Source organism: Atractosteus spatula, chromosome 8, assembly GCF_055471065.1.
Source record: "Atractosteus spatula isolate fAtrSpa1 chromosome 8, fAtrSpa1.hap1, whole genome shotgun sequence".
In the NCBI taxonomy this organism is placed as follows: domain Eukaryota; kingdom Metazoa; phylum Chordata; class Actinopteri; order Semionotiformes; family Lepisosteidae; genus Atractosteus; species Atractosteus spatula.
In genome coordinates, this window is record NC_142713.1 from 49738329 (window position 1) to 49754784 (window position 16456).

At 36.4% G+C, this 16456-nt stretch overlaps 1 protein-coding gene across 1 annotated transcript in view; it reads right to left on the bottom strand.

Annotated features, from left to right (window-relative positions):
- Positions 1-9522: 9522 nt before the first annotated feature.
- Positions 9523-16456, bottom strand: part of plxna4 (plexin A4) — a 326434-nt gene continuing 319500 nt past the window's right edge. The window contains exons 30-31 of the mRNA XM_088923555.1: positions 15178-15328; positions 9523-13034 (exon numbers count right to left, since the gene is read on the bottom strand). Coding sequence (XP_088779681.1) covers positions 12939-13034; positions 15178-15328 — 247 coding nt within the window. The 3' untranslated portion in view covers positions 9523-12938. The remainder of the gene's footprint in view (positions 13035-15177; positions 15329-16456) is intronic.

Below are 16456 nucleotides of genomic sequence, written 5' to 3' on the forward strand. Positions count from 1 at the left end.
GAAGGGAAGACCAGCCTTGGATAGGTGAACCCAGTCAGGCATGCCTGGAGTCCAAGAAGAGGAAAGGGACAAGTTTTTTCCAGTTAAAAGGAAGAGTTGTCATGGATGCGACAGTCCAGTTGTGTGTTCCAGGAAGTGAAAATGAAGAGTTTATATTTTGTAAAGAAGAGAAATGCAGAACTAAGAGGATTTTGACAGGAATTTGCCTGTTCTAGCTCTTGCAGTGGAATAGTGGACTGTAGAGTGAAGGTGAAGAAGAACTGAAGATCTTTTTACTGACTTATACTTCTGTGAAGAACTGTTTTTTGGGACTGAGCAGGCCTCTCCGAAAGAAGACCACTGGCACATCATAGGAGCCCAGAGGGATTTATCAAGCCAACAGTGGCAGATCTCCCAAACATGCACATGTAATCTGGTGACATGCTGGCTCAGTTTGTGGCTCATTGGTGTCGGCATTCCCACTTCTAGCACAGGAGCTACTAAAAACCAAACAAATTATATTCATCAAATGGCCTCTTATTTTCAAACTTCTTTTCTTTCTTAAGCTAGGCATTCAGATATTTAATTTGTGCTCCACAAGATTTGCATGAAAGATGATTTGTGTTTGTCTCAAATGGGAAATTTAGAAGAGATTTCTGTCTTGCATAAAGTATACTGACAGAGAAATCTTGTTTGATCTTTTCTTCAAGTAGTTTCTTCATTTTCACTCAGAGCTGCAGCCCATACTGTACATTCAAGACCTGTGATTCCTCAGATAATCCACAATAGTGGATCTTAAATTTAAACATTTTTAGAGATAAATTAATTGCTATAACATGCTTTTGGCTGGAAAAATATGAATTGTAATTAGATATAAGGTAAATTAGATTTTGTGTTATGCAACAGGATAGCAAATAATTTGCCACAGATTAAATCACTTTTAATGCAACAGATAACATAGTAATCATGATATCACACAAATTACAGGACCACTGAATTAAAAATTATAGAAGAAATATTGTGTAAATATATTGTAAGAAACACTTGTCAATGTTTCATCCCTTTTCTTTATATGGGTGTTCCTGCAAAATATTTTATCCCCTCATTTACTACATTTGACTTACCAGCACCCTTTAAACTGTTCTTTTTCAGAGGAGAGTGTTAGAGTCATAGTCCTGTGCCAGTCATCCCAAACAGATTTTGCTTGCCACAGTATCGTATCAGGGAAAAAAAGTCAGAATGGCATGATTGTGTGCCCCTGCAGCCATTAGAGATCAATGGAGTGATGAAATGAATAATTAAAAAAGCATTCTTATTAAAGTTAAAACACAGGTTGCCAACAGTAAGCTCATTATTTGAAAAGATCAACTCATCGTTATTTTTTATTAAACGGGAATCTTGCTCTCTATTTTAGAAGGCTTTAGTCTGTAAAATTTTACTGTACGTATTTTTGGGGTTTTCAAATCATTCTACACATTTATATACATTAAATCAATTATTCACATATACAAATTGAAACACCAAATGGTCAGAAAAAAGAGCAATGCTGCAATGCACCCATCAAGATCATTATATGTTCTGATGGCCTAGTGATAATCACACAGATAACTTATTTCAGCTGTATCTTTGAGAATGGTACTTTTCCCACACTGCTGCAACATACCCAGCTGTATAAATCAGTTTATAACAAATATAGATTATGGTAACCACCAAGTTTCTTTAGATAAAAGCACCAACCAAATAAATTAATACAAATGACATATAAGGCTTAAAGATGCTAATGTCGGGATTATGATTTAAATTAGCACTGTCTGTCAACGTTTGGATATTAAATTTCATTAACCACAGAAAGCAGTTTAAACCACAAGAGAAGAAGACCACAGCTGACAAACTATTACCCATTGTTTGCTTTCCAGCTTTTAGGAAATGATTGCAATTATGAAGCCAATAATGGCCAAATGGCAAGAATGTGTAAGAGCTGCACATCAGGAGATTCAGTCCCACTCACAGCTGCCAGTAACATCAAAATCATTTCAGGCACTGGGAGTCTTTGTTCCAAGTGTGGAGTCAATCAAGATTTGTGTATTTTCTACTACAGATAAAAAGTGAAAGTTGTGGAGAGCCGTGTATGAAGATAATACACAGGGACTTCTTACTTGAGTGAAGATGTCTCTCACACACACATTACCATCACGCTAGTTGACATACAATGCACATTTCAGAGTGCATCTCCTCAAAACTGCAATGTAGTGTTTTGTGTGCTGCACAGGCTTTGTATTGCTATTCTTGTATGAAAATAATAAAAATGAGTAGCAGTGTGGAGTACTGGCTCCTGATTTAAAACTATAGTAATGTTGAACTGAATCTTTGGTGCACTGCTACTGTTGTACCCTTGAGACAGGTAATTCATTCAGATTGCTTCCGGACATGCCCTCCTGTATGAATGGGTCTCGAGGCTGTCACTGTAAATGAGAATATGTTCTTCTTTGACATACCGTACCTGCTAAAATACAGCAAAAAAATGTATCGGTTAGTCAGATAAGTTCAGTTAACTGAACACTATATCAAAAGTAAGTTATTACCATATAATGCTCACTCTTGTATGTGTAAATTCTGTATTGTTCACTCCTCCTGATGATGGAATCTGATCACTTTTCTAGAATAAATGTATTTAAATCCTTTAACATATCAATGACTTGTGAATGGATTATAGGAGCAAATGAAACATGCTCTCTCTTTATAATCTGGGGGATTTTCTTTGATTTTTTATTTCTGTTACGACCCCATGTGTCTAGGGGTAAAGGGGTGTAACATTTAGGATAATTCTTTTGGAAGCAGGGGGGTTTTGGTGAGGGACTAGGAAGCGCGATAATAAGGGTAAGGAACTAGAGTGGTGCCAAAGGAAAGAAAATAAAACAAAATGGAGCTGGCTAGGACAGTGAGGGAAAGCTAATCTGACTACAAAAGAAAACCCGAAACAAACGGTCTTCGGCGTCTTCAACACCCTAGCTAACCTGCACTGACTACCCAAAACCATACAAGACAAATGGCACTCACCCGTACTAAACTAGTGTACTAATACAAAATCAACTAAGTGTGTAAAGTGTACCCAACAACCTAAACTAACCTTATATACAAGTTCACACAAAAACACAAGTGAACCAGGAATACAAATAAGGGAAAACAAGAGTAATCAACAGGAGCAGGGTACAAAAGAACACAAAAGTTGAACATGTAACACTGGGGCAAGGTAATGGCAAAACAAGGATGAACACACAAACAAACGAAAGTACAAAGAAACGAACAAAAAGAACAACAAAACAACAAAGCCAAAGCTATACGAAAATACACACACACACACAAAGCAAAACAAACCAACAAACGAAGCCGAAGCAATAACCAGAAACGAAACGAAGCGAAGCGAAGCGAAGCGATAACCAAAACCAAACGGGACCGAAGTCAAACGAAAGGCCTCTTCTTACTGAAAACCTCCATGTTATATGCTGAATAAGATGTGTTCTGATTGGCTGAGAGCTAATTGATGATGATGTCATACTGAAAGTGTGGTGTAATGGTGGGCCAATAGGGAAGGGAGAACAATCAAGGGTCAGCAGTGTGGACAAAAAACACATACAGAACACACACTGGGACGTAACAATTTCCATCATATAAAAATTATCAATCCTATTTTCATAATTAATGTATGAAGTAGATAAATGCATGATCAGAAATGCAACACAGATTGTTTTAACCCCTGCTGTTTTATCACTTAGATAAGTCATAACTTACAGTAATCTACAGTATGCATTGTATGTGGTTTAGAATGATTCTAATAAGAGTCAATTACAATAACCCAAATTATTGGCACTCTTGATAAAGATCATGAAATAAAGTTGGACTGGAGGTGACTGTACATACAGTACAGTATATTCATTTTTTCATCATTTCATATTAAATGCTTAGATTTTTCTATTTAAATCAATTGCATATTGAATATGGGTAAATCACAGTACACAACCCTCCATAAAATTTCATGACCCTCATTTCTGACCTTCTCAAGAATGATCAACACAACATTCACAAAGATCAATAGAACAAACCTTTCCTTCTTAGTTGCACAATAGTACATCTACATTTAGAATTCCATCAACTATTTCTTGTTGGTTTTACCAAATTAGCTAGATGGACTGAATCACCTCCCTTTTGCATACTATCTTTTATTATATTCCTTGGTTTATTTGGAAAAAAAATGGTAAACACAAACGTATTCATAGGATCAGCCATCCATCCATTTTCTAATTGCTTTACACTAATGGGCTGCAGGGGAGCCAGAGCCTTGCCTGTGGTGGTTATCATGTTAGCTTAACACATGAAAGGTCCTTGGTGAGTAGGCTTAAATATTTTTATTTCAGGTCGGTAGCTGCGTCAGCATGCATAGGCTGCAAAGAAACAAGTAATAGGTTTATTCACTGCTGAAAAAAAAGAAGAAAGAAAACAACGTTTCGGCCATGGACCCTTCTATCCCACTCTATTACCTGAAGAAGGCTCCACGGCCGAAACGTTGTGTTTTCTTTCTTCTTCTTTTCAGCATGGAATAAACCTATTACTTGTTCCTTGAATATTTTTATGTCAATAACAATCATGATGATCCAGATGTATTAGGCCTGGGACAAGTACCTGTCAACTGGAACTGGAATTTCCCAGGTGGCAGCACATACAGTAATTGGTGGAATGCTGTCACAGTACGGTGGCCATTAATTGGCTTGAGCTGTCTTGGTTCCAAGACAAGTACTGACCTCCAGACATGTCCCTGGCACCTGCAGAGAGCGATACACCTCTACAATAGCTGACTCTGTACCTTACTGAAGAGTTTACAACACAAACTCAATGGATGTACAAATCTGAGTAGCTTGTCTGCACTTCATTATTCTCCTTATGTGGGTACAGCAGATGTACCTATAGCTGTGTGTTGAGACATGAAGAAGTGAATTTGTGATTCCTAATTGGGAGGGTATGTAATAAATAGAATCTGAAATTACAGGCAGGTTCCAATACTATGTTAAGACAGGAAAATACTATTTGTGATATAATTTGGCTTATTATATTGAACTAGATCTTTTCCCTAAATCTGAGCTAAGCTGTGAACAACAAAACTCAAGAACTATAAGGAAAACACAGCTGGACTTTAACAATACTTACAGTATATTGTGAGATTCTAGCATTCTAAAGCTGATTCTAAAATTTGCAAAAAGCTTGAAATTCTTGTGACGGGCTGATGGCTATATTTCTATCACCTATAGCCCTATCTCATGAGTTAAGCTGAAAAGAAGGAATATTTTCTGACATTCAAGCTATTTTAAGCATCATTTCCTTTATGCTGTCCAGAGTCTTCAAGAGGTTTTCAAGTTCTTAGCCAATGTATATTTGATTTTAGATAGCTTTATGCTATGGCAGCTATATTGTACTTTCCATCAACAATGTTGTGGCGCCTATCACTGCTGGTTTTTATTTGTTGTTAAGCACTAATTCTATATTTCTCGAACATATGGACTGATTGCCATAGCCTTCCTATTTGAAGTGTCCCTTGTCTTGGCACTGTAGCAGAGTTAGACCATTGTGTATGAACAGTTCATTTTATTGAAGTCAAGATAAAGTGTTTCAACAGTAGATGTTATGAAGGTAGCTGATACACTACTAATGCCATTTATTTGTTCCATCTACTCCTATACAGCTGCTAATCGGGATTTCAATAAATATGATGAACCAACAACAAATCTTTCACATTGTATTGTACGAGTCAAATTGCAAAGACATTACCGTGGAATTCTATCATGAATGTTACCAGCATGCTGTGCTCTTGGGCTATGTGGATATAAACATGTACGAACAGATACTTCATAAACAACTGTAAAGCTTTATTATGTTGCTGTAAAAACTAAAACTGTGATGACAACCTAACTGAGATGCTCTTCACTCTTCACATCTATTTATACTACATTATAGAAGCAGATGATTTATCCAAATTAAATAAATAATGGAGTAAATAAGAAACCCAGACATAATCCTGTTTTCTAATCCAAAAGACTGACAGAAAAAATAAAAATGGAAAATTACCCTAAAATTGTAAATGTTCAATGAACTAAATATTTATTCCCTCATCCACATCAATTGTCTTACAACAGAAATACTAATTCTGTATTTTTCTACACTAGGTGATTATCAAAAAGCTAAATGTGAAAGAACTCTTTTAGGTTTACCTGAACACTTACCCCGATTTGTACTAAATGTTTATGAAATATCCTATGCACAGAGTTTTGCTCAAACCACCTTCGCTAAGCATATTCATGCAAGAACAATATGTTCATGAGACAAGACTTGGAAAAAAGAATTAACGAAGCCTAACATAACATTGTAAAGGCAAGTCTAAAACCTTTTAGCACTTAAGATGTGTGATGCCTCACAGGGGAATTTTTCAAATTTTCAAACTAAAGTGTTCTTGTCACTCCCGATTCTCATCTCAAGCGCACGCATCCAAAACTTCTGAGGGAAAAAGGGCAATTCAAGAGACGCAGAATAAGATGAAAGTGGCGATACACTGATACTTCAGACCTAAAAGCTGTGGGTCTCGCTACTAGTATCTGCATCCAGTTTCAACATTTCAAAACCTTGTCACAGAGCTGATCAATTTCCAGCTATATTCACCGTATTGCTGTTGTTATACCAAGGTCTTTTATGTTTAATTTGGAGGTTCCTTCAAGTTGACTTCTTTTATTTATAAGACAAGTGCAGAAAGAGGCCCAGTGATCAATAAATAGGAACACTACCCAGCTGCCTTTGCACTTATTGCCTTTATATTAAGGTCTCATTTTTCCATCAATCTTTCTTTTTTTCTGGATCAACAGTTTTTTCCCCCATATTCTGCATTCTTAAGAAATGGAGTATGAGACTGCTTCTGTGAAAAATGTTCACCTAGAAACATGAGTAATTACACACAAAACCTGTTAGTATTATTCCTTATTCCACTCTATTACTCTCAGCTGAATGGGTAGAAAACATGGTAACAGGGGCCCAATTCAACTGTACGTCCTCTTCACTTCAGAAAAGAAATAGTTTACACTATTCCTGTGCACACACAAATGAGACATTGTTCTCACGTTTGAAGTAAAAACAAATGTGAAAAAAGTAAAGCATGCACATCTCGGTATTTCCAAAAAACAGAATTTTAATATTTAAAAAAATCTTAAATGATTTAAGTTTAATTAGATCTATTTATTGTAGTTTTTCTCTTTAACAGAAAAAAAAGTTATGCGACAGAGATCTCCGTCACCGTCCGCAGACAGTACAGTTCACCACACACGTTATCCCACCTAAATCTGAAATACACGCGTTCATACTGTACACTACATCCATTTTCTTGTCCGCTAGCTAGCTCCCGAGGGTGCACACTCGGGGCTCGGCTAGCAGTTTCCCATTTCATAACTACATTTTTACTTCAAAATCAGTTCCTGTTATTCGTAGAAAATCAGACACAAACTCTCAAGGATAACGGTATCTTTTCTGTTTATTGGTACAGTACGTACCTATGTGAGAGAGCGCTCTGTCTTTTTTTCCGTGTTGAAATCACTGCGCGTCCGGGGCAGCCTGACTTCCGGGTATGGTGGCCTCATAGGTCCAAACCTGTACCCTCTTCTCAGCTTGGCTTTGTAGTGTCAACGCTGAGTGCTGCATGCGCACATATTCCGGTATAGGATGTACCATTTTTACAGATAAAGATAAAAAGGCTAAAATGTTTTGTTCATGATTCTTTGTTTTATTTGTACATTCTGAATATTCTATTGTTGCAAAAATGGTTATGGATTGTGGAAAATAATAAGTTTATTGTGAGAAAATCAGTAATTGTCAATAATTTTAATGTGATAATAGTAGGGTCCAAGGGGGCAGGGCTATACTATACCTATTTAGGAGGCTCCTTTGGTAGCCTAAGGGAGAGTTAGCAAACAGGATCTGAGTGTGGTGGGATTGCTAGGCTTATGACTTTGGAGGAAGGGTTTGTATATTTATTTTTGTTTTAATTTGTTATTTTGTTGCACTCTCTCTGTTTTGTGGGTTTGTGGGAAGCACTGTCCCCACTTTTGCACCCAAAGTGCTGCTGTAGCTGAACCATCATTGTATTTTGAAAGAACTTGCTTGGGCACCACTCCTGCCTTCCCTGTGACATTTATCACAGTAGTACCTGTGTGAATTATTTGGTAGGAGGTGTGTAGTTGCTTGCTTTATCATGGTTGAAATTTCTTGACTTTATAAGTGAAATTTTAGGTGGCCATGGAAACTTGTGGGCAGAATAGTACAGTACATTTTGACTGTGTAGATCACCAAGTCTTACAAATCCAGAAAACAACCTCCATCCTGAGGATTTGGTCTCACAAGGACCAATGCAAATTCTGATAATCCTTTCTTTCATCTGGCATTTAATGCATCTTTGTTGCCAGATATGGCCAGGGCTCTTATTGTTTTAAAGATTCTCAAGACCATATGCATAGTGTTATCTATAGCCTTGTTCACTCCCTTTATCCTACTGAAGTTTTTAATCAACAGTGAGAGCCAGGCCTGAGCCAGATTAAAGCACTCTAATGCCTCTTTGTATTGTACATACTGTAGATTAAGGACCACTTTTTATACTTAATGTGGTTCTCTGTTAAAGTGGGAATCTCCATTTTTCAAACCATTGGCTCATACATACAATAGTTTCTCTAACTACCACTCCGATAGATTTTTAAAAAATACAGAAAGAAACAGTATAAGAAATGTTTCTGTTGGCAGAAATGAAGAATTCTACATGCAGGATTTTTACTAATTTTTCAAAATGTTATTAAAACGGGCACAATAAAAATGGTTCATAAACATGAATGTGGGGTCATTAATTATGGTTTCTGACAAGATAAAATGGATAATTCATAACATTAACTTTTTTTTATTAGTAAAAAGTTGTAGAACACTGTAAATTTCCCAGCAGAGAGTATATCAAGGATATTATTCTATACAGTTGTTGGTCAGTTGGAGAACTAATGTACTGTTCATCTGGTTTCAATATTTCTACCAAACATTTCTTAAAATTATGTTAATTCTATCTACAGATTTTAGAATTATATTTTCTACATTCATGTTTTCTTGCCTTTGATTTGCCACACAGTATGAAACAAGTTATTCTTATGATAAAATTTCTGAAAAATTGCTTGCAAGTCAATTCACCTGACATACAGTAGACCTGGACCTGAGTCGAGCTCTCTTTAAACAGGCAGTGTTGTATCTCATCTCTTCCTACCCTTCCTTAGATGAGTTACTTAAGAACTTGGTTTATTGTATTGGCAAAGGTAGTATTGCAGATACTGTATGTGTTACAACATTTTTTTCCAGAACTCAACATATTCCCATAGCATACAATACTGTTAGGTTTAACAGTTTTGGCAGTAAGTATTTTAAATAGTTTGATCTAAATAGTTTGTCCTAGACATTTGTTTATTTTTTTAATATGAAAACACCCAATTTTGTTTCATAATAAAGTTTATTCTATATTACAAATAGTATTTTTGTTCTTGACTGCAAAATAGGAATGCATTATATTTACATACACAGGTATACAATTAATTGTAACAAAGTTAGAGAAGCTTGCCTTTTCCAAGTTTCATTTTCCCCCAAACAGTATATTTAATTTTTTCATCAAATATCATAATATTAAAAGTCTTTTCTAACATTTCTTTGACACCTGCAATAACACTGAGCTCTAAGGACATATTCTTACAAAATGTTTAAGGTGGAATCTTTATCAGGCAGTTTTGAAAGGTTTCACATCCTCTGAACAACATTCATTGTAGATAAACATGAAACAATTACATTTTCCTGCAAGAGTATTACAACACTGAACACCACATTTTAATAGATCTTAATGGCAAAAACCAAATAACACTTGGTGTTTATCTTAGTACTAAGTGACTAGTAATGAGAACAAAACACTAAACAAGCAAAAGCCAGAAACCTAAACCAAGAGCAATGTCGGAACAAAAGAAACAACATAAAACAAATGATAACACAAACTCAAACCCAATACAGAATCTCACTCTGTAAATTAAGCCCCCAGAACCAATACAGATTCCTCAGAGGGACCCGAAGAGCCTAATGGAGGTTCCTAAGGGAAGCAAACAGACTACAGGAGCTTTTTTTCTTCATTTAAGCTTGCACCAATATTCTATTTGCACTATTTATTTTAAAAAGAAAAATCACTGTGTTAAATGAGTGTAAAGCCTTTTGGTAAATTGATAAACACTAAAATGTGCTTGCGATAAGAGTTTAAAGTGTGCATGTTTTCCATGATTTTCCTTTTCCAATAAATACAGCAAATTGCAATCAGGTGCAAATTCCTTGATAAGACATCAAAATCTTTCTTTGGAAAATGTACTGCAACTTACATTTTTGTAATTTCTTGTTGACAGAACTAATATTCACTTCTTCATTAGAAAAACAAAAGCGATAGAACAAAACCTCTGCATAGAAAAAATATATATCCTAAAGAGCTATGCAGGATTTATTAAGCCACATTAAATTAAAACTGTTTTTTTTGCTTCTTATTCACATAAAATGAGTGCCAGGCTTTCATAGGCTCACTGCAGAAAAGCTCATTGTATGCCCATATAGCTCATAATCTAGAATCGTGGCCTAAGGACACTGCCATACATCAGTAGCAGTAAATGACAGTAGTAATTAAGTTTTATATTGTATTAAAAGGCACATTTATCCTTTCTGTGGATATTTGCCATCAGCCTGGTTTTTGTGGCGCAGTCCACTTGTAATCTCAATGGAGAAACTTACATCAACCATTTATAGAACCTGTCTACTCATAGAAAGACAGTCTACCAAACTGTAAAGACATTAAATCTCTGTGAGGTTAATAAATGATATATGATAATCATAATACATTATATTGAAGACAATTGAAAAGAACAGTATGGGAGAATCCAACTCCAGTTTTTAGAATTTGCTTTTAGCATATTAGATAAATATTTTGATTGCAAGGCAGTTCCATTTCATAACATCCAGTCAACATGCAGGGTATATATTTTTTTTTTAAGGTACCACTTACATTAGCGTCTAATATTTTATAAAACATGGAATGGTCACATGGATTACTGGATAAAGGTTCCACCTTAACAGAGTAATATAATAACATGACAAACCACTCTGTTTGATGCTTCCAAGCAAATTAAAAAAAAAAACACATCCACGTCATTGCAAGGCTTTTTTTCTTTTTCTTTTTTTTTAATTGTAGTACATGCGCTTAAAAAGCCAAAAGATCCAAGGTGGATCTACTGAGGCATCCACACATTCACATCACAAGTCTGGCACATTTCAAGGCAAAAGAAAGCTTGAAGGTAAAGGAAAAGGAGGGCAGCTCTATTGTCATCTGACAATATTCACATCCAAATGTTTGTATTGTTGCTCTTTTCAGTGTTAAAAACTCTGAGATTGATATCAACCTCAAAGAAAGCTGTACCTTCAAAGACGAGATTAACTTTCTTTCCAAATTCTCTGGTTTCTCCTCGGTTGTGCAAAATGGTAACTGGATTGGGCAAAAGATACAGTGTGCAAAAATGGAAAGGACAAAAATAAAAAGCCAGCTTGCCCGCAGATTATTTTACACACTGAGGCTGTAAATAAAATATCATTTTCTCGTTTCTTTTCAATGTGGCACTTTTTTATTTTCTTTTAAAATCAGACTCCTTTGGTTTTCTGCTGGCCAGCATTGTCCACTTGTTCCAGAGTCTCACTGAACATCCAGTGAAATAAAAGTCTACAACTCTTCACAACGAAGTTGGGATATCCAAAACTTGCTTGTACCAATTAGGCACAGAACTGTGCATTAAGTGGCAGTTTAGAAGTCCCAGTTCTGCAGTCTGCAGCCTTCATATACAGTAAGTCAGTACATGTCAAAAAAGTACACTACACATCTCTTAGTTGTCAATTTCTTTTTTTTTTCTCCAGGCATTTCAAAGAAAAAAGTCCTCGCCACATAATTTTGGACTTCTGTAGCACTACAGACGGTACATTCGACTGATGAGGGACATTATTCACAAACCTATGCAACACTTCATCAAAAAATGCAGTGGTGGCACATATGAAGAAACAAGCATTGTTACCATTATCAGCTCTACAGTAAATGAGTCAGGTTCAGCGTCTTTATGCCTGAGGATTTGCCTTTTCCAAACATTCATCTGCATGTCTTGAATATTTGAAATAAAACATCTTCTTTTCGAAGTTATCCATTTTTGTTATCAGCACAATTCTAAATTTGAAAATTTAGGTTGCAGGATATATTAGACATCAGCTGAATTCTTTTTTTATCCTATCTGTTCTATTCAAATGCCTTTTCACCTTACAGTGGTGAGGAAAAGTTTCGCCCACAATTAAAACATTTGTCCATTCAAATTACAGATAAATTACTCGTCTTAAATTACTCTCTTCTGCTTCTTTTTGGGTCTAACAATACAAACGCTTTCTTTATTTCCTGTATGCTTAAATATAAATTATTCTGGCCTGTAAATCTCCCAAAAGATTCTTGGTTTGTTTACCTTTTTTATGACATTGCATATTTTCCTAAATGTGATGTGCCTCTGTTATAGAATTAATCTCCATTCTGTTGAAAACTCAAAGCAAACTGACACCAAACGTTGCTTCAGATATTTTTTTTATATCAGTAGTATATACAAGGCAACACTTTACCAGGGGATTAATTAAAATCCACTAGTCCGACAAGCTCCTCTATCCCCATTCATTCTTCTGTAAGTAGAGCTAACATAGTGATACAATGCTTGAGCTACAAGGAACTCGCTGATGGTGAAAAGATGACAGGTCTTCATTCAGGCACGGCTCGGTTTCTGCTCTCCTAGCACACACCGGGGCAGTGGTTTTCAGCTGTCTATGCTCATCAAAGTGACCACTTGCTCGAGCTTGAAGGCCAGTCTCTGTTTCCTTGCAGCATCATCCTGTTCCAGTGCAGACACTATCTGTGAGAACAGAAACAAACAAAAATTGCATTCTCTTGCGCAAGACGGTTGTGCCAAGAATAGATTGAACCTTGGAAAAAAACGGGAAGCAACTAAAGGATCAACATTGTTTTTATTAAGCAAGTGGAAGCTGTGGTTTATGGAGGTGAAATTCACAGTTCTGTATAAACTATAGCTTTAGTAAAACACGTGGGCTCGCAATGAGCCAGGGAATAGAGCTGACCTGATATGAGCAAACTGCTTTATGCTATACATCACTTTCTGACCTGTAAGTTGTCAATCAAAGAAACCATCGATGACAAAAGGCTGTTCTGATTTGCTCATTATTTCACGGACAGATCTTTGTAGGTCTCCCAAATGTACCTTTTTGAAATTCACTTTATCACCCCGTTTAAAGAAATGAATAGGCAACCTACAGCATATTTTGTAATCTGTTAAAGGCCCAAGATTACACATTACTTTATAACTTTTACTAGTAGGCATCCAGGGCAACTTACAATACATAAACTGTATGAAATTTACAGTTAGATGTCATGTATGTACAACAAGTTGCAATAAACCAACAAAAGGAGAAACAAGGCCAGTACAAGCTGGAAAAGCTATTCATGCACTGTACCTTTCACTTTACGTACAAATACCCCCAAAATAAATGTGAATATGTGATGGAGGTCCAGATGAAAGACTTCTTTAGAATAAAAATAAAAAGTATACACTATAAAACATCAGCATAAAGAAACTAATATTACACGATGGCTTCCAAATAATCAAATGTATTACATTTTACATTAAGAAAAGACATTAACTGCACATTCTGCCAGAATGCAGCAGGCATTTCATTGTATGACATTATACATCAAACAGCTTGAGAAATCCTTGAAAACCCCAATATACCCACAAATCCAGGAGTGTTACAAATTACCATACATGCATGCTGATTTTTGTAGGCCATACTAAGGATGTCTTTAGTAGCTAAGCTGAAAGGCATGGAGGAAGAACTCCAGAGATGAAAACAGCAGCTATGCCCTTGGGAGACTATTGCAGTTTCACCTTTTTTTGCCATGTATGATTTCTTTTAATCTTTCAAGCCGAAAGCAATCTTAAGCAGGCTAGGAAGAGGTGCCGGAGAAAGGAGTACACATCAATAAAGCCAATCAGATTAAAGGAAGTCCGCCACAGTGGCTGCAGCTATTTCATCTCGCTCTTTGTAATGGGATGTTTCTGAGCCGTGCATGGAGAAGGCTAGGGTGCTCTATGAATGAATAATAAGGAATTAAAATGTAGTAAAAAAAGATCGCTTTTCTTATAGCTGGATGACATTATTAATCCCTCTGTCTTTATATAGAGTAAAAAATGAACCTGGTCACATTCCTCTAACTGTAAATTATAGTTAGAGAGAATGAGGAAAAAACAAGCATGACATATGCAACACAGATTTTCATCCCATCCCTAAGAGTATTTCCTCTAATGGCTGGTGGTTGACAAAATGAAGCAATATTTCAATTTACTGCTTTTCTGTTCTTTGCTCAGACAAAAATGCTCTGCTTTGTCCCTGTAAATGCTTTCCCATCTAAAATTTCAATTTAGTCAAAAGATGGTATATTATAAAGCGCTTTCAAAGCATTTAAATCGTTTCAGTTTGGTGCGCCTCACAGGCAGGCTGGACAATCTGCACAAAAACAATATAAAACAATTTGATTTGGGTCAGTTTATCTGTAGTCTTCGAAATACAGAACTGGCTCTTCAAAGCAATCTTCAATGCTTATTGCTCTTCCTTAGAAAGTGGCACCATAGAGCAGGGCTGAAGATGTAAGGCATTTGGAAATAAATGAGTAGTGTGCCTTTAGAATATTTTGGAGAACCATTATACAGTATACCATCTATCAAAGTTAATATGCCAAGGAGTCATATGGACATTGGAGTTGGTCTTCTGCCTATGTGTACTGAACTGCCTCCATGAGTTAAAATCATTATACTGTGTTATGTTCCAAACCTGGGAGAACAAACTGACTTGCAGCATAATTTGTATATTCACTTTAATGGAACAAATAAAGGTTTATTCCATGCTGAAAAGAGAAGAAAAACACAATGGTTTGGCTGTAGAGCCTTCTTCGGGTGTTCACTTTAACGCTTTTTTTGTACTTACCTCCTCACTGTACTTTCCAACATATGAGTAAATCTCACTGAGTGAGCTCATTGTGTTGAATTCATTCATGTGCATGCGGGACTGCTCCGCTAGGTAGGCATTCATATCCTGATCACTAATGGCAGGCATCTTACTGATGTCTGAGTAGTACCTGTTGAAAACACCACGAAAAGCAACATTAGAAACCATGGTTAGAAAGAATTGCCCAATGAGATAAAGGCCTTGTTCATGCTAAAGAACTGACCTTGAAAATAGCATTTAAAATTGTTATAGTTACTCCAGCTCAGAGTGTCCACACCGCTAATAAATTTGTAATTTACTTGAGCTTACTGTGTCCAGACATGATTAGTTTCAGGTCCTAACAGAGCACTGCACAATGGAAAAACTAATTTGCTGCTATCGCACCACACATTATATTGTTTGCAACCTGGAAACGTGTAACATATTGCTAAAAAGATACAGTCTGTCTTTCAGGGTAGCATTCTAGAAATGACTTTGTTTTCTTTCTTTTGAGTTTCCAAACATCTCATGAATGTGTATTCAGCAGCATAAAAATAAAAGGCAATTTGCTCTATACCCTTTCCATCCATTCATCCATTTTTCTAACCACTTCATACAATTCAGGACCACAGGGGAACTGGAGTTTATCTGTGCAACCAACGGACACAAGGCAGGGTACACACTGGATGGGACATGGGCCCATCGCAGGGATCGCAGGGCACACTCAGACAGACATGCACAAATTCACACCACGTCAAATTTTCCCAGAATGCAATTAACCTGACAGTATGTCCTTTGGATTGTGGGAGGAAACAAAAGCACTCAGAGGAAACCCACACAAATATGGGGGGAACGTACAAAATCCACGCAGAATTGACCGCAGGGCCACAGTGCTGCGAGTCAGCAATGCTGACCACTGTAACACTGTGCCATCCGTAATGGATGTTAAATATGACCAAATATAATAATCACATTATTCATACTTTCTTTTACTAAAACTGAAAGCCATGTAAAAAGCATGAATAAGACCTCACTTAAAAGAACTACTGTGTAATACAGTATAAGTTACAATAGATATTCGCAAGGAAGATTACATCCCAATCTTGAACACTCCGATTTACCTACCTAAACACATCTTTCGCCCAGGACATCCTTTCAAGAATCTTTCTCACACATTGCGACAGACTCCCTTGCTGAATCCTTGCAATTGTGAGGGGTAGAGCGTTGTCTCTGTCGCTTGTTCAGCCTCAGAAAGGATGCCATTCCTTTAGCTACAGTA